A 26,230-nucleotide genomic window follows, 5' to 3' on the forward strand; every position below is an offset into this window, starting at 1 on the left:
ATTAAAATTGATAATCAAAACATACTGAATTATATACTTAACTTGTTTAGTGGTTTTTTTCTTTTATATAAACCTAAGCTCCATGAACAAGGACTGTTTCTTTCTTTTTACTATTGTATCCCTATGTACAGTGCCTTGAACATCATAGCTGCTTAATAGATGTTTGCTAAATAAATGAAAAAAAATGCCCTGACCTCCTTGTAGGCAAGATTTTTTTAAAATGTAATGTAAATTAAAGATGTTATTGAAATTGCACTCTTTTCTTTGAGAACATATGTACAAAGGAGAATGATGTACACAAGTTTTATACTGATTTAAGTTACTGATATTAAACTGGAAAAGCACGTTAGTTTCTTTTTTGATGCTTACTGTATAGAGAAGCATTTTAGAAATGCTTCTACCGATGTTATAAGTATGCATAAAATACAAGCCTACAGATATTTTGCCAAAGCATGTCTAGTGATTTATCATTGCTGAGGAGAAAAATGCTCACACCATCTCTTTAAGAAGAATTGATGTTATGGTTTATTACATTTTATAATGGCCCTTTTTCTTGTTTTAGAGATACAAAAATTACCAAGTGAAAGTTCTAAATATGATTCTCATATGTTCTGGTTCATAGAATGACCTTGACAACAGCAGGAGTAGGACATTGGTACGAATTTAACTTTGCACAAGTGAAAATTACTTAGTATTAAGATTTAAAGAGAGACCAAGACATTTCATACAATTTATCATTGATACATTTGGAAATCCTGCAAAGTATATTCATCGTAATGTGCTCCTGGTATGATGTAACAGGGCTGGAGCAGGACAATGAGATAACAGTTTTTATTGGCGTTTATAATGGCCTTCAAGTTTAGGAAGTTATCAGTGAGTCTTTACTTTCTCAGATGTTTACTGTTTTAGATGAATGAGTTTTATAGTTTTAAAATATCTATGTGAAGAGTACCTAGAACTGTGTGGGTTTTGATTCTTTTTTAAAAATCTAAGTCTATTAAGGTATTGCGATTTTTTCTTTCTTCATAATGACAATTTCTTCTTTTTCTCTTTTTAAATTTTAGAATTTTTTTCCTTGAAGAACCTTAAATATTTAGTGATTTAACTGACCTAGAAAGAGTTATATAAACTCTCTTTTTACTTTTATACAGATTTTCAGAAGATTTTGAAGCAGCAACACCTGTTGCAATTTAAATGAAGACATTTTCTTCACTTTTAACATTTTTGTTTCTTCACCAGAATAACAACAAGCCAGAGATAAGTGTGAAAGAGTTTGTAGACTGGATGCGTCTGGAACCACAGTCCATGGTTTGGCTGCCGGTTCTACATCGAGTGGCAGCAGCTGAGACTGCAAAACATCAGGCCAAATGCAACATCTGTAAAGAATGTCCAATTGTTGGATTCAGGTAGGCTGATTTACTACCAGTGGTGGTAGGAGGCTATTTTCTGTTCTGTTTGTATAGTTTCAGTGTATGTCCATCATTCCTTCCCACTTATTCCCATTTGGGGGTTTGCCTCCTGAAGAAATGGGATGCTTTCAGCACATTCAGTCCATCTGAAAATGGCATTCCCTCAAAGAGCCAATACGTGAAGCTTATTTTATTATTATTATTTATACTGTTTTGCTCCAGAACCAGAGATCTTTCTGAGTTTCTATTTACATAGGTTACAGAAGTGTTCATGAATAATAATTGCATGACTCATTATACATATATGACCCTGATGGAATTTGGTGATTTTCTAAGACTTTGGGGTCAAACTTGGTAAGCAGGAGTTTAGCATTTAAATACTAACTGAGAAGTAATCAAATGACTTCATGTTACTTCGGCCAAGTTTGGCATGAACTACATTAACCCGACTTTCACACAAGAAGCCTTTGTCAGGGAATTTTGAAACTCATTTTTTATTGATGGTATAAGTGATATTTTAAATTTTGATGTGTCAAGCTAATAAACATAACTCGTTTTTCTTCTTTTGTTTTGCATTCACGTTCAAACATTACAGAAAATCTTCTAACATGGATATTTGTCTTCTCATTATGTTGAAACAGATGAAAACATGTTTTAGAGACTTCAACTACAAAAATTTGCTTTTTTTCTCACTTGGGAGATGGTTTCCTTAATTTCCTTTGTGAAATTTAAGATTCTCGTTCTTCTAATTTGGAGCTAAAATACTAAATAAGCAAATTCCACATTTGTAGCCAATATAACTTTTATTTTCATGGTGATTTGGATGAATGAAATTCCTTACCACAAGTGAGTGTTTTGGACTATATAATAGGCTTTCAAGCCAATGAATTTTCCTTTCTTCTCTCTAGGTATAGAAGCCTAAAGCATTTTAACTATGATGTCTGCCAGAGTTGCTTTTTTTCGGGTCGAACAGCAAAAGGTCACAAATTACATTACCCAATGGTGGAATATTGTATACCTGTGAGTACCGAGCCAGTGTTCGTTTATTTGGTTTTGCTTTAACATATTGCTTTTGAATTAGCTAGTGTCTAAAAGTATTCAGTTTATTTAGACTTAACTTTACTTGGAAAAAAATCCCTTTCAAGATAACTTAACCATATATTTTTTGTTGCTTTGTTTTCTTTTAAGCAAATACATTATGTTGAATTTATTAGCACAAAACAATTATTCTTTTTTCAGAAAAATTAATTTATTAAATTTTATTTATATCTGTATTTTAATATTAAATGTAGCATTCTTGGTAGCAAACTCTTTTTTTTTTTTTTTTTTTTTTGCACTACGCGGGCCTCTCACTGTTGTGGCCTCTCCCGTTGCGGAGCACAGGCTCCGGACACGCAGGCTCAGCGGCCATGGCTCACGGGCCCAGCCGCTCCGTGGCATGTGGGATCTTCCCGGACCGGGGCACAAACCCGCGTCCCCTGCATCGGCAGGCGGACTCTCAACCACTGCGCCACCAGGGAAGCCCGACATAGACTGCATTTAATGCTTGCTACCATTATTTCTCCATTCGTTCAAATCCCACTTTTTCACAAAAACTGCTTGATTCTTACTTTGTGTGTGAAATCTTCCCAAATTCTTCCATCTTCCCCTCACCAAAACACATCATTCTGTGGCCTCTAACAGTAGCCCCTACTTTACCAGTTAGTATTTGATTCTGTGTTATCTTGTATTGTTTTCTGTGTTGGTGTTTTTGCCTCCTCAACTATCTTTTTAATTCCTTGGGACAAGGATGACTCATACTTTTCTTACTATGCTTAGTTAATTCTGGTACATAAAAGCTAAATGTGTTCATATCTGACATTATAAATACTATTTATAGAATATTAAAGCTGGAAAGAGTCTAAGAAATTAACTCATCCTTATTTTTTTTAAAAAAAGATTAAGTCTTAGAGAAGGTAAGGATTTGTTCAAAGTTAGTGGCATGGATTTAGTGGTTTAACTCCATTTGGGGAATTTTCTGTATGCTTGATGGAATATTATATTTGTTGAGTACCTGTTATATACCAGGCATTTTGCTGGGGACTAGAGATACAGAAAAAATATAATGAAAGAGAAAAAGAGGTCTTTATGTGGACAGATCCAACAGGACTATATATATTTTTTCAAAAATAATTAAGCTTATGGAGCAAGATAATATTCAAATTTTTTTCTTGTTACCTGTGTACTGTATGTTTGAATTCTGGGATTAACATTTATTCTAAAAATAATTACATTTTATATTAAAGATATTCAAATTTTAAGTTTCTTTTTATTGGAATAAGAGTTTATGATCATTTAATTTCACAGTGAAAATTACCATAATTGGATTTTTTTTAAAGTCTATATTCTCTGTTGTAAATAACCAAATTTAATTCAAATTCAAAGCATTTTTATATGGTAGGGCATAAAGTAGATAGCTCTTTAAATTAGAGAGCGAGGGTGATGAATTTCACATATGACTTATAAGAGTTCATGCAATTGCTGACAGTGAGAGAGAGCTGGATAGGGTTAAATATGAATGAAAAGGGGAACCACTTGGAAATGCTACTGGGGGCAAGAATGAGTCACCAAGAGGTGAGTAATTTGACTGCTCCATTGCCACAAGAGTGCAGCTGAGGTTGGTTGGCAAGGATTTGCAGTCCGTGACTACATCATTGCTCAGCGGCTTTGAAATTAAAAGATGGTAGGTAAGATTGAAGGCCACGGGGTGCACTATTCAAAGATGTTAATGATACTGGGATTGATTTGGGCTATCCTCATGTTGAAGAAACCAAAGGGGGTTGAGGGGCTAGAGATCAAGATGATGGGGGCAAGAATTAGGAGTAAGAGTCAGAAGGTTTGAGTTAGTGAAAGGTTTTTCCAAGTTAAAGATTTGGGATTGAAAGATGTTTTGAGTTATGATGAAGCTTGACATGTGGGCAGACCCCAGTATGTGATAGAAGTAGGACGTAGGAGGTTTTGGAGATGATATGGTGTTTAGAAGATCATCAGTTTATCTTTAGAAGTGACAGATGATAGCGGCGTCTGGCCAAGTGCTGTCAAAGGGGAATGGATAGGCATATCAATTTTAGTAGATATTAAAGCTGAGGCTAAGGGGGAAATAGTGTAAACCTCCTTTATTCTTGGCCTTTGATTTTACAGCCCATGATGGAGAGGATTGTAGGGGAGATGGTGTTATCATGGGAGCAACAGTCCTCATCTCGTTCATAACTGCAATATGAAATTGCAGTTATGAACAATATGTAGGGGAATGTGTTCATAAGTAGAACACAGAGTCATGCTAACAGCTAACAGGAAAGAAAAGTAATTATAGGCTGTATGCATCTGCTGTGGGGCAGTGGCCCAATCCACGTAGGAAAAGTGGGGAAGTGGGGAAAGTCAATAGAGAGAGTACTTACCCGCTGGTAAATATAGCTATCAGGAACTGAAGCATTAGCCCAGATAAGAAGATGGTTTGAGAGTCATGTTAATTCAGGTAGAAGGGATGAGATATTTGTAAAATTTTATTGCTAGAAAAGTCAGCAACATCAGCTACTCCCAGCATTCAAATTGTTAGGGATGGAATCATTGCAAAATTCTCTGCTTATGAACTGAGTTTGGACAGGACTAGTTTGTTCTGAGAGTTTTGTTGAGATTTTGGTGAGAAGAGAGGAGGACCGGAAACAGCTTATTAAAAGTTAACAACACTTGGGCCTCCCTGGTGGCGCAGTGGTTGAGAATCCGCCTGCCGATGCAGGGGATACGGGTTCGTGCCCTGGTCCGGGAGGATCCCATATGCCACGGAGCGGCTGGGCCCATGAGCCATGGCCGCTGAGCCTGCGCGTCCGGAGCCTGTGCTCCGCAACGGGAGAGGCCACAACAGTGAGAGGCCCGCGTACCGCAAAAAAAAAAAAAAAAAAAAAAAAAAGTTAACAACACTTAAAACAGATTGTATTACATTTTTGAGGTTTTTAACAAGTACATGTTACTTTTAAAGTATCAGGTTCAAGTATGTTCCTGTCAATACTGGTTAATATATAGGGATATAAAACAAAATTTCAACTTCTGGGACATGAAATGCATCAACATTCACATTATAGGGGTCCCAGAAAGAGAAGAGAGAGAGAGAAAGGACCCAAGAAAATATTTGAAGAGATTATAGTCAGAAACTTCCCTAACATGGGAAAGGAAATAGCCACCCAAGTCCAGGAAACGCAGAGAGTCCCATACAGGATAAACCCAAGGAGAAACACGTCAAGACACATAGTAATCAAATTGACAAAAATTAAAGACAAAGAAAAATTATTAAAAACAACAAGGGAAAAACAACAAATATCTTACAAGGGAACTCCCATAAGGTTAACAGCTGATTTCTCAGCAAAAGCTCTACAAGCAAGAAGGGAGTGGCATGATATACCTAAAGTGATGAAAGGGAAGAACCTACAACCAAGATTACTCTACCTGGCAAGGATCTCATTCAGATTCGATGGAGAAACCGAAAGCTTTACAGACAAGCAAAAGCTAAGAGAATTCAGCACCACCAAACCAGCTCTACAACAAATGCTAAAGGAACTTCTCTAAGTGGGAAACACAAAAGAAGAAAAGGACCTACAAAAACAAACCCAAAACAATTAAGAAAATGGTCATAGGAACATACATATTGATAACTACCTTAAATGTGAATGGATTAAATGCTCCATCCAAAAGACACAGGCTTGCTGCATGGATACAAAATCAAGACCCATATATATGCTTTCTACAAGAGACCCACTTCAGACCTAGGGACACATACAGACTGAAAGTGAGGGGATGGAAAAAGATATTCCATGCAAATGGAAATCAAAAGAAAGCTGGAGTAGCAATACTCATATCAGATAAAATAGACTTTAAAATGAAGACTATTAGAAGAGACAAGGAAGGACACTACATAATGACCAAGGGGTCAATCCAAGAAGAAGATATAACAATTATAAACATATATGCATCCAACATAGGAGCACCTCAATACATAAGGCAACTGCTAACAGCTATAAAAGAGAAAATCAACAGTAACACAATAATAGTGGGAGACTTTAACACCTCACTTACACCAATGGACAGATCATCTGGACAGAAAATTAATAAGGAAACACAAGCTTTAAATAACACAATAGACCAGATAGATTTAATTGATATTTATAGAACATTCCATCCAAAAACAGGAGATTACACTTTCTTCTCAAGTGCACATGGAACACTCTCCAGGATAGGTCACATCTTGGGTCACAAATCAAGCCTCAGTAAATTTAAGAAAATTGAAATCATATCAAGCATCTTTTCTGACCACAACACTATGAGATTAGAAATCAATTACAAGGAAAAACAAGTAAAAAACATAAACACATGGAGGCTAAACAATACATTACTAAATAACCAAGAGATCACTGAAGAAACCAAAAAGGAAATCAGAAAACACCTACAGACAAATGACAACAGAAACACGATAATCCAAAACCTATGGGATGCAGCAAAAGCAGTTTTAGGAGGGAGGTTTATAGCAATACAATCCTCCCTCAAGAAACAAGAAAAATCTCAAATAAACAATCTAACCTAACACCTAAAGGAACTAGAGAAAGAAGAATAAACAAAACCCATAGTAGAAGGAAAGAAATCATAAAGATCAGAGCAGAAATAAATGAAACAGAAACAAAGAAAACAATAGCAAAGAGCAATAAAACTAAAATTAGAAATGAAAAAGAAGTTACACTGGATACCGCAGAAATACAGAGCATCATAAGAGACTACTACAATCAACTGTATGCCAAAAAAATGGACGACCTGGAAGAAATGGATGAATTCTTAGAAAGGTATAACTTTCCAAGACTGAACCAGGAAGAAATAGAAAATATGAACAGACCAATCACAAGTAATGAAATTGAAACTGATTAAATATCTTCCAACAAACAGAAGTCCAGGACCAGATGGCTTCACAGTTGAATTCTATCAAACATTTAGAGAAGAGCTAACACCCATCCTTCTCAAACTCTTCCAAAAAATTGCAGAGGAAGGAACACTCCCAAACTCATTCTATGAGGCCACAATCACCCTGATACAAAACCAAAGATACTACAAAAAAGTAAAATTACAGACCAATATCACTGATGAATATAGATGCAAAAACACTCAAGAAAATACTAGCAAACACAATCCAACAACACATTAAAAGGGTCATACACCATGATCAAGTGGGATTTATCCCAGGGATGCAAGGATTCTTCAATATATACAAGTCAATCAATGTGATACACCATATTAACAAATTAAAGAATAAAAACCATATGATCATCTCAATAGATGCAGAAAAAGCTTTTGACAAAATTCAACACTGACTTATGATAAAAACTCTCCAGAAAGTGGGCATAGAGGGAACCTACCTCAACATAATAAAGGCCATATATGACCAACCACAGCAAACAACATTCTCAGTGGTGAAAAACTGAAAGCATTTCCTCTAAGATCAGGAACAAAACAGGGGTGTCCATTCTCACCACTATTATTCAACATAGTTTTGGAAGTCCTAACCACGGCAATAAGAGAAGGAAAAGAGATAAAAGGAATACAGATTGGAAAAGAAGAAGTAAAACTCACTGTGGATGACATACTATACATAGATAATCCTAAAAATGCCACCAGGAAACTACTAGAGCTAATCAGTGAATTTGGTAAAGTTGCAGGATATAGAATTAATGCACAGAAATCTCTTGCATTCCTCTACACTAACAACAAAATATCAGAAGGAGAGAAATTAAGGAAACAATCCCATTCACCATTGCAACAAAAAGAATAAAATACCTAGGAATAAACCTACCTAAGGAGGTAAAAGACCAGAAAACTATAAGACACGGATGAAAGAAATCAAAGACGACACAAACAGATGGGGAGATATACCATGCTCTTGGATTGGAACAATCAATATTGTGAAAATGGCTATACTACCCAAAGCAATCTACAGATTCAATTCAATCCCTAACAAATTACCAAAGGCATTTTTTACAGAACTAGAACATAAAATCTTAAAATTTGTACAGAGAAACAAAAGACCCCAAATAGCCAAAACAATCTTGAGAGAAAAAAATGGAGCTGGAGGAATCAAACTCCCTGATTTCAGACTATACTACAAAGCTACAATAATCAGACAATATGGTACTGGCACAAACACAGAAATATAGATCAATGGAACAGGATAGAAAGCCCAGAGATAAACCCACACACCTATGTCAACTAATCTATGACAAAGGAGGAAAGGATATATGGAGAATAGACACTCTCTTCAATAAGTGGTGCTGGGAAAACTGGGCAGCTACATGTAAAAGAATGAAATTAGAACACTCCCTAACACCATACACAAAAGTAAACTCAAAATGCATTAAAGACCTAAATGTAAGGCCAGACACTATAAAACTCTTAGAGGAAAACATAGGAAGAACACTCTTTGACATAAATCACAGCAAGATCTTTTCTGAGCCACCTCCTAGAGTAATGGAAATAAAAACAAAAATAAACAAATGGGACCTAATGAAACTTCAAAGCTTTTGCACAGCAGAGGAAACTATAAACAAGATGAAAAGACAACCCTCAGAATGGGAGAAAATATTTGCAACTGAATCAACGGACAAAGGATTAATCTCCAAAATATATAAACAACTCATGCAGCTCAATATTTAAAAAACAAACAACCCAATCAAAAAATGGGCAGAAGACCTAAACAGACATTTCTGCAAAGAAGACTTACAGATGGCCAAGAGGCACCTGAAAACCTGCTCAACATCACTAATTATTAGAGGAATGCAAATCAAAACTACAATGAGGTATCACCTCACACAGGTTAGAATGAGCATCATCAGAAAATCTACAAACAGCAAATGCTGGAGAGGGTGTGGAGAAAAGGGAACCCTCTTGCACTGTTGGTGGGAATGTAAATTGATACAGCCACTATGGAGAACAGTATGGAGGTTCCTTAAAAAACTAAAAATAGAATTACCGCATAACCCAGCAATCCCACTATTGGGCGTATACCCTGAGAAAACCATAATTCAAAGACACATGTACCCCAATGTTCATTGAACACTATTTACAATAGCCAGGTCATGGAAGCAACCTAAATGCCCATCGAGAGATGAATGGATAAAGAAGATGTGGAGTGTGTGTGTATATATATATATATATATATATATATATATATATATATATATATACAATGGAATATTACTCAGCCATAAAAAGGAACGAAATTGGGTCATTTGCAGAGATGTGGATGGACCTAGAGACTGTCATACAGAGTGAAGTAAGCCAGAAAGAGAAAAACAATATCATACATTAAAGCATGTATGTGGAATTTAGAAAAATGGTACAGATGAACCGGTTTGTAAGGCAGAAATAGAGACACAGTTGTAGAGAACAAATGTATGGCACCAACGGGGGAAAGCCGGGGGAGGAGGGTGGTAGGATGAATTGGGAGATTGGGATTGGTATATATACACTAATATGTCTAAAATAGATAATGAATAAGAACCTGCTGTATAAAAAAGAAATAAAATAGAAAACCCCCAAGATTTCATATTTTCAGTATTTTTAGAAAATGTAGAAAAATCAGTTTTCTACTGAAAAAATAGAAAAAGTTTTCTTTTTAAAGTTAAAAGTGAAATAACATCTTTTCTTTACAACTGTATATGGTTGGCAAGACACAAACAAAAACAAAAAGAATAAAGGAAAAAACTAGAAATAGTTGTTTTGTCCAACCCTCTCCACCCCTGCCAGCATCAATGTATTAATAAGACTATAAACATCACATATAGAAAATGCTGATTCATTCTTTGGAAAGCTCTCCATTGAGTTATTGTAGTTTGTTTCTTACTTCTTCAGATGAGACTTGGGATGTTTGCCAATATGCTGAAAACACAGCCTCATTGCTCTTTCTCTGATCTCAGCATCCTAAGGTGGGTTTTCGGTTCTTGCCCACTTACATTATTTTCCCAGTAAGTTGAGTGCATTTACATCGTTGTTAGCTTTTTTTTTTTTACTTTTTAAATTTTATTTTATTATTTTTGGCTGTATTAGGTCTTCGATGCTGCGCAGGGACTTTTTTCTCTGGTTGCGGCAAGTGGGGGCTACTCTTCATTGTGGTGCACAGGCTTTTCATTGCGGTGGCTTCTCTTGTTGTGGAGCATGGGCTCTAGGCACACGGGCTTTAGTAGTTGTGGCACAGAGGCTTCATAGTTGTGGCTCACGGGCTCTAGAGTGCAGGCTCAGTAGTTGTGGTGCATGGGCTTAGTTGCTCTGTGGCATGTGGGATCTTCCCGGACCAGGGCTCGAACCCGTGTCCCTGGCATTGGCAGGTGGATTCTTAACCACTGTGCCACCAGGGAAGCCCTGTTGTTAGCTTTTAAAGTGACATTTGAGCAAAATCCATTTTACTTTAGTTAACTCATTACTTATTCTTGACCCTTTGATGATTCTGTTAATGCTAATATTTTAGTTTCATATTTTTCCATTAGAACTGGAAAGACTCTGAGCTTATCTTACTAATTTCATCCTACCTATAGAATTCAGTGTGTCTGAATTTCAACTTGTTGAAATCTAGGAAACTTAAAGCAAAACTGAGAGGTTGTTTTGAAATTTTTAAAAAACTATTGGAACGTCTTTAAGATAAGCCCTATGATAATGAAATGTTCTCTTTAGAAGTATACATCTATCGTTTGGGACTATTGACTTCTATATGTAAGATGTAATTCCTGCTAATGAGGGTATTGTTCAACAATGATTTTTGTATTTGTGCATGATCCAAATAATAATAATTATTCTACTCATGTGCCAAAGACTGTGTTGTTTCTTATGTAATCTTGGTTTTCCTCCTTGTTCTTCCTTGTTTTCCTCTGTCTATAACTTATGCATATTTGTAGTTAAGTTAAAAGTCTAATGTTGGGAGTATTTGTTAAGAAATTAGGTAATAGTGCCATCCCAAGTCATGAATTGACCAAAGAAATTTTGAGGAGATTTAAAATGAATATGGTTTTGTTTTTTTTATTTGTAGTTCTCTAACTCTAAATTTTGCTCTATATGAAGTCTATATTTGTTCCCAGTCAAGGAGTAAAACAGAGGAAAATTCAAAATACCCCCAACTTTGGTTGGCAAAATAGAACTCAAGAGTGAAAAATCATCTCATACCAGCTTACACAGGATTTTTTGGGATTTGGGTAGAGAGTTACATGGACAGACTTACCCCAGGCTACATTTTATAATTCAGCAACACTTCTTAAATAATTGATTTGTACTAGTTGGTGGGGAGCAAGTCAAGAACTAACTACTTAGCATTATCCAAATAAGTTTTCGTTATTATCTCACTGCTTCTTAATAGCAGCATAACAGAGGAAAGTATATTTTAAAGTGTTCACATACCCACTTGTCTGTGTAGGTTCAGTTTTTAAATGGTTTTCACAGTGAGTCACCTTCATTAGATTTCCAAAAATGACAATTTGAAGGACAGTCCTCATATGGATATGAGAGTTCTTATGTGCTTGTTAAAAATGAGTCCAGAAGGATTTGGGGGAGATGGTGGTAGCAGTGGCTTCAGAGTTTTCAGTCTCTTTTGCCTTTGCCATTTTCTTCCCATTTGTAAAGTAGTTACATAAAAAGGGACAGAGATCTAGACAGCAAAACCAAACCTCTGGATAACACTTACAACAAAACTAGGTAATGGGATATCCCCCAAATAAATCTAGGTGGTAACAAACCACCACCAGTCACAAAACTTGCAACATATTGTTGGGGAGGAAAAAATTTACCTCTACCCGTCTAGGTTCTTCTGACTGGTCTAATAATTAAATTGACGTGAGACAGACTAACAAGAGAAAATCAAAGTTTTAATTTTGTGCATATGAGAGACTCAAAGAAGTGACCAGAGCAGGCAGTTTTGTACCTTTTAGGCAAAAAAAAAAAAACCCAATAACTTTGTGAAGAACCGACAAGACAAAGAAACTTAGGCTTGGCTAACAATTACTGAAGAATCTAAGCAGATGGTTCCCACAGCTTTCTCAGCCTTGAATTCCCTATTTCTAGCCATAAGGATGTTTCTCTGTGTCCTGGTGCAGGGAGGGTACCTTTTACATGGGAGATTATTTCCTGCTTTCAGGGGGACAAAGCATAGGGTCAGACTGTTCTTGCCCTGGCTGTTTCTCAATTAACCTTAATTTAAACTAATCAATACACCCCTTTGGCATATTTTAGGGTGACAGAATATAGGAAAGAGTTAGAAATAAAAGAAAAATAATTTCAGAAATTAAGACTAATTAATTTTAGTCTTAATAAACAGAGCAGATAAATACCATAAAAGAAATAGAAGGTGAATAAGAGGCAAACCTTAAAACTTAAAAAGAAGTGAAGAAAGCAATATAAGGGATTCAAGAGAAAATGACAAATACTGAAGACAGGCCAAGAAAAAAAAAAGGACTGGAAGTATGGATAATATGAGTCCCTGAAGAAGAAACCCAAGATAAGGTAGAACAAACACTAAAAATAAAAATTAAAGGGACTTCCCTGGCGGTCCAGTGGCTAAGACTCCATGCTTCCACTGCAGGGGGCATGGGTTTGATCTCTGGTTGGGGAACTAAGATCCTGCATGCCTCATGGTGGGGGAGGGGGGCAAAGGTAAAAAATAAAACAATAAAATAAAATAAAATTTAAAAAGAAGGAAAATTAATCAATTCTACTTCCCAAAAAATTTTTTTGAAGAAAATCTTTCCTCCCTCAAAAAAAAAAAAAAAAAAACCCAGAAGAACAAGAAAAAGTGAATCTGTATACTGAAAGAGTATATTATGCCTGAGAACACTAACTCAGAATGATCAACACTATGGCATATTCTGGTAAAATTAATGGACTTAAAAAAAATCCTTTGGTCATTTAAACAAAAGGAAAAAATGACTTAAAAAGGAAAGAAAATTAAATAACCATCAGACTTTTCAACTGCAATACTTCATACCAAAAGAAAATGGAGGAACATACTTAAGAAACTCAAGGGAAAAATATATGAACTAAGAATTTCATATCCAGCAAAACCAACTTTCTAGTAACTAGCAAAGGACACAGGAAAAGCATCATCAACATGTAAGAGCTCAGGTAATATTGGTCCTATGAGCACTTCTTGGGGAATTTTTTAGAGACCAGGCTTAGACAACCAAAGTGACTAGAGACATAACATCCTACGGACTGATGGAGAGCATTAACTATATTGTTACCAGTAGAACTTAAACTAAATGGGACAACAAGGAAGAGGCTCCTACTGGCCAAAGATGGGACAGTTTGAGCTTCAATAATGATAATATAGTTGACCCTTGAACAACTCGGGGGTTAGGAGGAGCAACCCCCTGGAGAGTGGAAAATCCACGTAACCTTTACAGTGGGCCCTCCACATCCACAGTTTGTGTGGTGCTGTAGTACATATTTAGTGAAAAAAATCTGTGTATGAGTGGACCCGCGTCATTCAAACCCATGGGGTTCAAGGGTCAACAGTAATTGCAGTAGATCAAAACTCATCAAATATGTTAATCTATGAATTCATAATGATATGTTAAAATAATTTAAAATTGGTCTTCTTTGGAAGATGGTAGGAAACCAATTCATTACAGGGAAAATTGGTCAATAAAAGAGAAAAATCAAACATGTAATCCTGCCTTTCCTGAATGAACTGTACTATTGAGTGACTAAATGGATGAGGGGGATGTCCTTAAATTTTTTTTTCAACTAAAAATGAATGGTAGAATATCACCATTTTAAAGCCCTCATTGGATGGATATAGGCATTTAGCATGAAAGCTACTAGGATTATGTAAGAGAGATGACCACACATCATGTGTCTCCTATAATCCTACCAAACACCACCGATAATCTTGCCAAAAGAGCAAACCTGAGTCTCATTGAGTCTCATGCATTCTCTGGATCCAGCTGCCAATTTGCAGGATATCCAAAGGAACACGCTAAACTGCACCAAAAATATGCAACCAGCAAAATCCTACTCTTGAAAACTTTACAGGTTGAATTGTCTGAGTTTCCAATAGATAAATTGTAATGAAATGGCAAGTATGAAGAAGAAATCTGGTAGATTAAAAGTGACTTAAAATATATCAGATTTTAAAAAATGAGCTAGACTAAACTATAGTATCTAGAGACAGACATTGGAGTAATGAAACTATTTTTAAAACACAAAGAAATTATTATTATAAAAATGAGGATGCTGGTTTTAGAGAGGTGGGAAGGGGTTATGACTGGAATGAGGCTTCTGAAATGTCCAACAAAGTTCAATTTCCTGACTGGATGGTATTCACCATATAATTTATTTTATTAAACCAGGTGCCTGTTGTATATAGTTTTATACATCTGTGTTTTATTTTGCAATAAAAAGGATTAAAAAATAAAACAGTCCAATTACAACCATTTTAAGAGTGGTTATCTCTGGGTGACAGAAGAGCTGGCAATTTTAATTTTTCTCTTCCATGTGTATTTTTTTTCTAATTGTGCTTGCACTGAACATTTCTTATATATGCAAGTTAAAAGTTATAAAATGACATTTCAATATAAATTTTGTAAAAATCGGCCACAGGGTATCTTAGTAGTACTTTATTTAAAATAAAGGCAAAATTCAGACTATAATAATAGTTTAGTCAATGGCTATGGCTTCTTTTTCTTACAAGACTTAAGACTGCTCCGTTTTTCATGGAGAGGTGATATAGCTCTGGTATGGTGAAAAGACCCGGGTTTGCAAGAGCAGCTTTTGCCTTACTGACCTTGTCAATCTGAATCCCTGAAAGCCTTAGTGTCAGTTTCCTTTTGGGTCAAAATAGTGATGATACTCTCACTGCCCTTGATAGTAAAAAAAAAAAAATTGAAGGAAAACTATTTATAAGGTGAGACTTCTGTGCTAATATATTACCCTCGTTACATCTAATGAGATCTACAAAGTCTTTTGTTCTTTTTATTTCTTTTCTTACAGCAATAAGTGAAAACCTAGTCTTTCGAGAAATGCATGGATAACTTAATGCTGGATAATTTCTGTAGTAATGAATGATCCTTTCGATTTCATCTTCATATCATAATATCAATAGTTGTTTGCTTTAAAAAGAACAAGAATAACTCTGTCTGCATACTAGCATGGAGACAGAGTTGAGTTTGATGATATTCATTATGCTAAGTGGGTGGTCCTCTGTTTAGCTTTTTACCAAACCGTTGCTCTAGCACCTTCAAACAGAGAAATATTAAGTACTGTTATTAGATAGGAAATTAGATCAAATATGTACAAATATATTTAAGCCTTTTTTTTTTTTGGCCACGCCACGCGGCATGCAGGATCTTAGTTCCCTGACCAGGGATTGAACCTGCACCTCCAATATTGGAAGTGCAGTGTCCTCACCACTGGACTGCCAGGGAATACCCTATTTTAACCTTTTTTGGTGAGAAAATAGGCATAATTCACTTTCTTGGCTCTATCCCAGCTAAAGAATCACATTCCTGTGGGATGAATTACTTTTCACTTTTCCTTTTAATATTGCATAAAGTTTATGGCGTTAGTTAATTTAGTGCCCTTAAATTACAACTGCTGGTGGTAGTTTCTTTTCCTCATTAGCACTGTATATGAGAATGCACTCATTTTTTCTAAGTATCAAATTTGAACATTATCTGAAACCCCTGCTATAACTTTTTGGGAGGCAGGTAGGTGTTTTTTGTTTGTTTTTTGTGGGAGAGAGAAGGATTTTCTGTTGGTCGGTTGGTTTTGCTTTGTTCTTCGATGTCCTGAATGTATTTAGTTAAAGAATGTGTGATGCGGAATTGGACTTGTACTTTTAATGATGTGTCATTTTTTTCCCAAGCAAGAGTTCACAATGAAACCAAAATAGAGATAGGCTAGAAGAACATTATACTAAGTAGAAGAAGCCAGTCACAAAAGACCACATGTTATATGATTCCATTTATAAGAAATGTCCAGAATAGACAAATCCACAGAAACAGAAAGTAGATTAGTGGTTGACAGAGGCTGAGGGGAGGAGATGGGGTTGGGGAGAGGGGTGGGAATGATTGCTAATCGGTACAGGCTTTCTTTCTTTTTGAGGTGATGATGATGTTCTAGAATTAGATTGTGGTGATGGTTGCACAACGCCATGAATATACTAAAGGGCACTGTATTTTACGCTGTCCTGGCTGAGGCAGACTGGGGAAGTGGCCCGGTGCCTTGCCCACCTGGCCTTTTCTCCCAGCCACCCCACTCAGGGCTGCCTGAGTTAAAGACCTGGATATGGCTTGAAAATCACTGGCCCAAGCAATAAAAACCTTCTTATTGCCAGATGGAAATGGGCCAAGTAAAAGCTGGAGGCCGTTACTTCTTTATCTCCTTGTATATTAACAGTGTGTTAAGAGCAGACATAGAAATAAATTGGGTCATAAACGCTTATTGCATGGGGCCTTCTTTTTGTATTTCTATCATGGAAAGCTTCTTCCTTTTTTTTCCTCTCTACCAAAACATTCAGGATAAACATATGTATAAACTTAATGATCTGTGGTTGTGATACCCATTGCTAAAAGTCCAAATGTCCTTTATAGTAGTGATATATCCTTTTGACTTTATTCTCTGTACCAGGCATTGTGTCTCTAAATATTGCCTTCTTTACTCCCAACTGTGTTCTGCTTCTCTCTCCTGTTCTGCCTGGTTAGATTTTAATACCCCCAAACCATCATCTTATAGCAACCCTTTTTCCTCTACAGAGTGCCTTGGATTATTTTTTTCCCATTAATAGCTCATTTTCTACACTTTATGTTTGGGAGGGTCTGTATCTATATAACTGCAGGTATTATATAGTTTTTTCTTTGTTATTCAGGAAAAAGATTTGATATTGTGGGTCTGGTAGCAAGGCCTACTGATAATGTGGGCTTTGCTTGCTATACATATCCTTTTAAATAAAGTAAAAATTGATGTATAAATAGCTTGGGCTGATTTATGTTTTCTCTCTGCTCTGCAAACTTAGAGAATCAAAAGTTTCCTTAACTGTTTACTAGAAGAAGACATATTTAGGTGAAATGGGAGCAAATAGAAAGTAACAAAACCACATAAGGGTTGACTCAATTCAGTTGTTTTAAAAAATAATTACATTTTGTTAAACTTCTGTTTGCAAAACAAGTTTGTATGAGTCTTGGGCATGCTTGTCATGAGGGAAAAGACAGACTGGGGAGGGGGCAAGGCCTGGAGGGAAGCAGGTGGCCGGTAAGTCAATATATTTAGTACTCAGTTTGTTATTATAGAAAAGTCCTCTGGTTTCGCTTTGTAAGGAGGTTGGCGTGAGGTCTGTCTAGTTGTAGAGGGATAGCCAACTAGGAGTCAGATGACCAAGGTTTCAGTTCAGTTCTGCACACATCAATATTTTAAATACACTTTCAAAAGGACTAAAGTTGATGTCTGTTTAACATATTCCAAAAAAAACCTAGAATTGATGATACAGAGTAGAAAACTGGGGCTCAGAGAACAGTTCATTGAGTGGATGAGGGCTTGGGAGTTGGGGTAGATTCCAGCCCACCTCACCCTAAATGATTAGTAACTAATCATCTTGAAATGCTTCTTTAAAAAGTCACATTTTATATCGCCATTAGTAATTTAGTCCGTGTCAAATAATTATATGTTTGTATGGTTGGAAAAGAACAAAGAATCTGACAGTATTTCTTGCAATATAGAGAACCAGTATGGCCCTGTTCTTTCTCTCTTGTGTATTTCTCTTTTTCCAGATTACAATTTATGTTGACTTGTACAGGCTGTATATATAGCTCAGCTCAGCCTGATTTATTCACCTTATTTAAAACCATATAATATCCAGAATACTTCGGCATCACCAAATGTTTAATAACATATTGCAGCTTTTTTAGTGAAAGGAATCAACCAATAACATTGCCAAAACTAATTTTACTTTTAGGCCCAATTTTTAACATATTGGGGAAATTATCTACTTATGGTTTATGCTCAACAGAAAATTTAAAATTGTAAACTAATTGCTGGATATATTTAATGATGAGTCCTGATTGCCATGTGTTTTGACCTTGTGTGCTATTCCAAAAATACATAAAGTGACTGAAACTGTGGTCATGTAATTGCATCAGTTTACATCAACTCTAATTTGATTGTAGATAGTTGTCTCCTTCCATTTTAATGAGAAAAGTGTAATTTTTTCAATCTCATAGACAACATCTGGGGAAGATGTACGGGACTTCACAAAGGTGCTGAAGAATAAGTTCAGATCGAAGAAATACTTTGCCAAACATCCTCGGCTTGGCTACCTGCCTGTCCAGACAGTTCTTGAAGGTGACAACTTAGAGACGTAAGTTTAATTTTACTATTAAAACTTGTATTTGTATATGCTCTTATATCTGCTACTTTTATGTTAGTGACAAAAGAGAAATCTGATACCAAAAAAGAATCTGTGTTTTGGTAAAATGTTTCATTTTAAAAGAGGTAAAATAAACTTGGAATCAGTCTTCACAACATGAATTTTGACTGTTTGCTTTTGATGGCACAGCAAAACTTCCAGGTTTAATTTTGCCTGTGTTCCTAAACATGAAATAGACAAAATTTCTTAAAAGTATATAATTTGAGTTTACAAACATAAGTGAAACAAAACTTCAAGTAACAAAATTACTTTGGGATTATAAAGCAGAGAATAGCAATTTATAGCCTGAAATGAAAAGAAAAAGAAATTTTAAAGTGAGCCAGAAGAAATGCAAGAGCAAATTTTAAATTACTAAACAGTTATACATCAAGATCAAAATAAATATGATTTTAAATCTTTGAATCACTTTTTTAAAATATCAGCATAAATATGCCTGCCAAGGCAATTTTCTTGTGCTTGAATCTTGGGGGAAATTAACTTTTATTGCTAATCATCAGCAGAGTGCCTAGTCGTAAAGAATAGTGAAGTTCTAGTTACAGAAATATGCCCTCTCAAATAACTACAGAAGAGAAGCTCCGAAGTGTGAAGTGTGGAGTTTCCTTCATTATATAGTAGAGAAAATTGTAATAAGACATATAAAAATGTGTTGACATTTAACCTTCAAAACTCATAATTCATTTTATTGTGTATATGAGAGATAATCAGAGAATAGTAATCGTCCAGTGTATTATGACAGTCCATGTTTTAAAGGTGTCAAAATAGAGGGATAGACTATTTAGTCCAACTTTTTTTTCCCATATAAAACCCTATAGACCAGGGACTTTGCTACATTTATGTGCAGTTGTTGTTTTTTTTTTAATTTGTTGAACTGCTAAGAAGTAGAAGAAAGACCACAGCCAAAGCATAGTAGGTATTTTTATCCCTCCATAGGTAACATTATGGGTATGCAGCAGAAAGAAATATAAACAAGCTGTATATGTAGATAAAAATACCACATACTCATTTAAAGCATACCAAGAAATTCAAACTTTTTGATAACTTTGCTTGATTTCAAATTTTGTACAATTAAGATATATGCCTCCCAGTCATTTTTTCCACAGTACATTTTAGAAGAAAGCTTATTGAAACGATTTCAATTTAAAGGACACTACTCAAATACTTAAAATCCATAAGGAAAAGTATATTTTTGGTCCTTTGTTTTGTGGGTAGATTTTTTTTTCTTTTTTTTCAAAAGTATATGATAATACATTCTTATTTGTTTTAGTATCCAATATATAGCTTAACTATGCTGAACACCTTCTAATAAAGACAAAATTTTACTTATCTTGGTATCAGATCTAAATAACCTTTGGAGTAGCTGCCTGAAGCATAGAATTATCACACAGTGCTTTTATTTATAGGATACTTTGATAGGTTTGAAATAGTGATGTGCCTTTCACTCTTTGGATAAACCATTTGGGACCATTTATGTCCCAGATATCTGCATCCTTTATATGAATCATACAGATAGATAGATCTTTTAAACTCCTTTTAAGCAATTTTGATAATTTGCCTTTCACTGTCAAAGTAATCACTGACATCAATCATTCTATTCTGGGTGACTCAGTGAAAGTAAAAAAGAACAGAAAAGTGTGCCAAATAATTTTGCGCTATGATTTTTGGCTGTAACTCCGAAGATGCTTCATTTAGCTAACATAAATTTACCAGCATTGTCAGTGAGAGGAAAATAAGAGAAAGAAAAGGAGTGTAAGATTAAGTCAGATGTCACAAGATCGTTTTTGGAAAAGATTTATGAGTTACTGGATACATTGGGCAGGTTTTCTTCTTTTTTCACTCCTAGGATGCGTTCTTGGGGTCGGTATAGTTCATTTTTCTACTGAGCCCTTTCCAGTACAGGGCCACTTAATCTTCTGGTGTAACAATTTACATGAGTGGGTAGTAAAAAATTTGATTTCATTTATTCTCCTATTTGCGGGAAGAGAACATTGGAGAAAAACCAGCAAAGTGGTAAATGCGTTGAAGTTACATATGAAGCTGACTAGAATTTTCTTTTGCTTCTTTCTCTTTCATCTCTGCAAAATGTAAGGTCTTATCCCCTATCTAGTAATTATACATGCATGTGTGGAGGGGATTTATGGGAAAATTAGTGAAAGAAGGTAAACAAATCCATGATTAGGCTAATTCGATTAATTTTATAACTATGCAAGATTTTTTTTTCAAAAAATAAATCAAAATAAATGAGTAGAGCTTGATGAAAGAGTTACCGTTGAAAATAAACCTGAGAAACAGGCTCAAAGAGTGACAAAGAAATTTGAGAAATGAGTGAGATTTACTGGCCAAAAAGGTTTCCCTGAAGATTAAAAGGAGTAAAATAGACACCTCTCCCTGGTATTGGTTAAGGTGAGTAGATGAGTTTCATGTTTCTTTAAGTTCTTACTGTAGCAAGAACCAACTCATAGTAAGGAGAATTATGGTTGTGGGGGCAATGCACTGGCAGGAAGTGACAGCTAACCTGGAGAACTGAGAGTAATAGGGCCAAACGCTCAGTGTTTGGTGCCTGGGGAGGAGAGGGAGAGTTTCAAGCCAAGGCAAACATTTTCAAAAGCCTGAAGACAAGATTGTTTCAGAAACTGGGATGGGAAGCTGGAAATCGTGACAAGTAATGAAAATGGAGAGAAAAGCAAGAACCAGATAATGAAGGACCTTGTAAGCCATGCCATGGTGTTTGTAGGTTACTTGAGAGCCGTGGGGAGCCATTGTAGATTTGTATGTTAGAGCACACTGGGACTGCACTTACTCTGCTTGGGGAGAAATGGACTTCAGAAGGCAAAAAGATTGGAAGCATGAGGAACGGTCTGCTGAGAATTTAAGGCACCAAAGGAGTCATGAAGTCCTTCAAAGAAAGTCTGGGTTATATTTTATATAACATTACGTATATTTAGTAGAGTCAGATTCCTTCCATATTAGTGTGTGATTAACCAAACTCTGTTCAAACACCACTCTGGAAAGCAGGGATAGACCGCATTATGAAGTCTGGGCTAACACATAGATTGGTCTTACTGTTAACCCCCTTTAATCATAGATTCTAACAATGCAGGGAGAATATTGTCCAGTTTTCCTCTTCTAGAATTAAATGAAAAAGCTTATCACTTAATATTTTTTTTCTGCAAATCGAGATACTTTGAAGTAAATAAAGCCTAAACTTTTGGGGGGTTTTTAACCTTTATTTCTCTTCTTAGAAATTTTCACAATATATAAAAAACTCTCTTGAGAAACTTCAATTCAGGTTTTTGCCTCTGCCATTCTTATCTTAGTTCAGTGAATCACTGTTGTGCTAACTGAATTAACCTTACAAGAACCAGTTAAGCAGTTTCACAAAGCTTTTCTGAGTTCAATTAACATCAAAAAATACATATGTTTCTTACATTTAAAGCTCACAGTGAATGTTGTGGTACACTTGAATTTTAGAAATGGTCTCTCAAGCAGTTCCTACTTTTTGGAAAGTGTATAGCAAATCATTTACCTGACACTTACCATACATATTTCAGAGTTAATGAAAAGTGATGTAAAAAGACTATTGAATAATACTGTTTTGTTTCATTGTTGTTGTATCTATTTTATACATGGGTAATTAAGCCTATTTACAGTATAGATGCTCTAACAAACACAGACTGGATAAATGCCTGTTTTTGAAAGTAGGTCCAAAGAGTCTCAGTTTTCCATCCCAATAAGATGACCTTCCATCTTCTTTTAACCTTTGCTATGCAAACATCAAATTTTGCTTCCCAGTAGGAGATAATGAGATGATTAACTTTTTCTTGAGTATGTATCTGTAATAGAAATAGGAGAATCAAGTAGAACTAGAATAATTTAAACTTTCCTTCCTCTTTGTTTCAATCAGCATTAGCTTTTGCAGCAGACTTTACTTAATTAGAAAACTAATTTTCTTTAGAATTTTAAATTTCCACATTCATCAGTATTCCCTCCTCTTCCTTCCCCTCCAGTAAAAAAGGTTAGGGTTTGAACTAGCTTTTAATTAGGATCATTTGTTTTCAAAGGATACATGGAGACTTCGGGATGTCTAGGCAGTGCTGGGAGGTTGGAGTGTACCCCCAGGTTTAGGAGGGATACTGAATAATCAAGTTCCAGTCTCAAGCCCTGATTCAAGCAATGTTCCTTTTGTCAGTTTCTTAGATAGAACTTCTGGATAAAATTTTGTTTGAAGAGAGTGAGTGTCTCATGATCTAGAAAAGTTGCATTCAGTTTTATGGATAATTGAGAATTTTGGCCGGGTGTAGAGGAAAGCGTCGCATCTAGGTTGTATCTTTTTTCAGTGAATCTGTGAGGTTGAGATACTTTGTGTACACCTGGATTTGGATTTTTACCTTTAAAATTGAGCAAAGATTCAGAACATTCTCATCTTATCGCAACTCTGCCGTCAGTATACAATGTAGTCTTTGCTATTTAACTTTACCATTCTGATCAAGTTTCTTCTCCAGGAAAAACAAAAATATGATTGCATCTCCCTTCGCTATGTTATGGAACATTATTGTTTAAATTATTTCATAATTTTGAGGTATTTTAGAGCGTTCTGTTTCTTTTTTCAATCAGATTATTTAAAGATGTGTTTGCTATCTATAACAAATATCCTGTGATATTTGTGAAAAGGCCCCTGCAGGCACTTGAATACACAGTATCTTTTCTAGAATAAAGTCATTTCTGTTAGTTTTGATTTTGTCACGGTGGACCTCAGGGCAACCAAACATGGGAGTGGAAGACAATTGAGAATGTCCCCCACCCCTACGCCCCACTGCTTTTGTCTTAAATTGCTCTAAAGTGTTTGTTCTATGACTTTTGTCTCCCTCTGCCCTCTTTGCAGTCCTATCACACTCATCAGTATGTGGCCAGAGCACTATGAGTGAGTATTCACAGCTCCATATGCACGAGACTGATGTTCTGATCAGCTTTATTAGCATGGGTGGTTACTAAACTCTTGTTCTAAAATAATAGTTCTGCCTCCTGGGTAACAATTCTAGTGGTGTGTTTGCATGTCAAATTCATTATTTAACTAAGCTAACATTCCTAAAGTAACATCTATCAACACTTGTGTGTAAAACTGTTTGTTTGCTTTCTCTCTTATAGCCCTTCACAGTCTCCTCAGCTGTTTCATGATGATACCCATTCAAGAATAGAACAGTATGCTACACGGTAAGAAACTTTGATAGGAGCACTTCACTGCACTGCCACCCAGAATGTATCTCTTTCTGTATTAATCTTATATTATTAACATGTCTTGATTTAAGGGAGGTAGTTTTGCAGAAGTCGTGATTCCATTGTATTTGAAAGCTGGGCTTTCATCTCTCCATGTTGTAATTTGCACTTTACCAAACACCTGCTATACATTCTATGGACTAAATCTCCATGGGAGGTGATTACTGAGCTCATGAGAATCCAAACACTGTACAAGCAGGGTTTAGATAATGTAACCCAGTTTTCAGTGAATGAAAGTAGGGATTGAAAGTGTTCTCAGGAGAGGGTGCACATATGAATTAAAATATGTAATTAAATGTATGCTAAAGCTTTATTATAGGGGTTTATTTTAGAGTCCCCAAACAATATAGAGTAGAGGCTGGTCTTGATGGTATGTACAAACTTTCAGGAAAAAAATATACACTAAGCATCGGCAGTGCTAGTTACTACCTATGCCTTAAAAGGTTAGTTCAAGCACCATAACATAGTAACATTTGAACTGAGTCTAGGCCAAGTAGAAATTTTGGGAGAAAGTCAGGCTTGGACCATTGGAAAAACATACTCAAAAGCATTGAGCTAGGAAAGAACATGGTTTATTTAAAGGATTGCAGGTAGAGAAAGGGGAAAGGATGAGAAGGAATGAAGGAACAGAAGCTGAAGTCCAATAATGGGGGTCCCACTTGCTAAGGAGTAGGATTCTGTCCTTTGGTAAAGGGGAGTCGTGGAGAGTCTTTAAACACGAGAGGAACATAATCAGATTTGTGTGAGAATGAAGACTGACTTAAGGGTCTGGGAGGTCAATTCTGAGACTGGGTCTATTAGGAGACTAAGTAACATGATATAAATAAAATAAAGGTCTCCAGGCCTTAAGGCAGTGGTGATAGAAATATAGCTCAACATTAGAGGTTGTTTTAATTTCAAAGTCTTGCTGGGGGATTTGGGCTGTTCTGTATTTTGTGAGAATTAGGACAGTTTAAGGAACACTGAGGATGTACCAGTCAACATCCTATGCCCCATATGACCACATTCTCTAACCTCCTTATTTTCATTTTTCAGACTGGCCCAGATGGAAAGGACTAATGGGTCTTTCCTTACTGATAGCAGCTCTACCACAGGAAGTGTGTAAGTAAATCATGAAATTAGTGCTGCCTGGGAAAGCTAGTTCTTGTATTATGGCTGTCGGATATAATCTTCATTGATTGCAGCCCTGAATTTTGATCCCAATCAAAATTGATAAGTGTGGTTATAAAAATGTCTACATAGATTTTATGCTTTCAAGCCATGATAGTATAAATTGGATATGTTTATTTAGTTAGTTTCATATAAGTTACTGAAAAAAATCCTACATTTGGCCACTCATCTGCCTCAGGAAAATCAGATTGTTTTATTTATAAATACAGGTATAGATATTCATTCCATTTGTCTGATATTTCTTGTTAATTTAACAAATGTAATTCTACAGAATATGTGCTATTCTGTAAAATTCTCTTCCTTCTGTGTGCTCACATTTTCTCCATAATCTCTGCCATTTAATAATTATAACCCACACAGGCTTGGACATCTCTTCCCCACCCTTCATTGAAAAGTGTTAACTCCTCTGCCAATATCTGATTTTATTAGCAACTAGGAAAAGCCTCCTTAACTTAAGAATACTTTTTAAAAACCTTTCTAGACAGATATTTTATCTCTGATTATCCCACTGTTGTGTGCCATCTTGCTTTTAGAACTTTTCCCACCCTCCACCACCTTGGAATTAACATTTTAAATTCTGAATGATGTCTAAAAGATTTCAATAGTGTCAAGTTTACTTGACTCACACAGATTCATTGTGATCTGGATCTGGTGGGAAGCTGTAAGGTAGCCAGGAAAGTTGTAGAACATGGTTCTTAGGTGTTTTATACTAAAAAAGATCATGGAGAGAGCCAAGTTGAAATACCTTAGGGCACTCTAACATGGAATGTCTTCTGGTCAATATATATATATATATTTTTTGGCGATACGCGGGCCTCTCACTGTTGTGGCCTCTCCCGTTGCAGAGCACAGGCTCCGGACGCTCAGGCTCAGCGGCCATGGCTCATGGGCCCAGCCGCTCCGCGGCATGTGG

General features: G+C 35.8%; 1 protein-coding gene across 1 annotated transcript in view; it reads left to right on the forward strand.

Moving 5' to 3' along the window:
- UTRN (utrophin) overlaps window positions 1–26,230 on the forward strand; it is a gene marked incomplete at both ends in the record, with an annotated part of 450,045 nt that overhangs the window by 399,172 nt on the left and 24,643 nt on the right. The window contains 6 exons of the mRNA XM_079716566.1: window positions 1,240–1,406; window positions 2,318–2,429; window positions 18,671–18,807; window positions 23,756–23,794; window positions 24,019–24,084; window positions 25,183–25,248. Of these exons, the coding sequence (XP_079572692.1) occupies window positions 1,240–1,406; window positions 2,318–2,429; window positions 18,671–18,807; window positions 23,756–23,794; window positions 24,019–24,084; window positions 25,183–25,248 (587 nt within the window). The remainder of the gene's footprint in view (window positions 1–1,239; window positions 1,407–2,317; window positions 2,430–18,670; window positions 18,808–23,755; window positions 23,795–24,018; window positions 24,085–25,182; window positions 25,249–26,230) is intronic.

The sequence above is a fragment of the Hyperoodon ampullatus genome, assembly GCF_949752795.1.
Source record: "Hyperoodon ampullatus genome assembly, chromosome: 12".
NCBI classification, from domain to species: Eukaryota; Metazoa; Chordata; class Mammalia; order Artiodactyla; family Ziphiidae; genus Hyperoodon; species Hyperoodon ampullatus.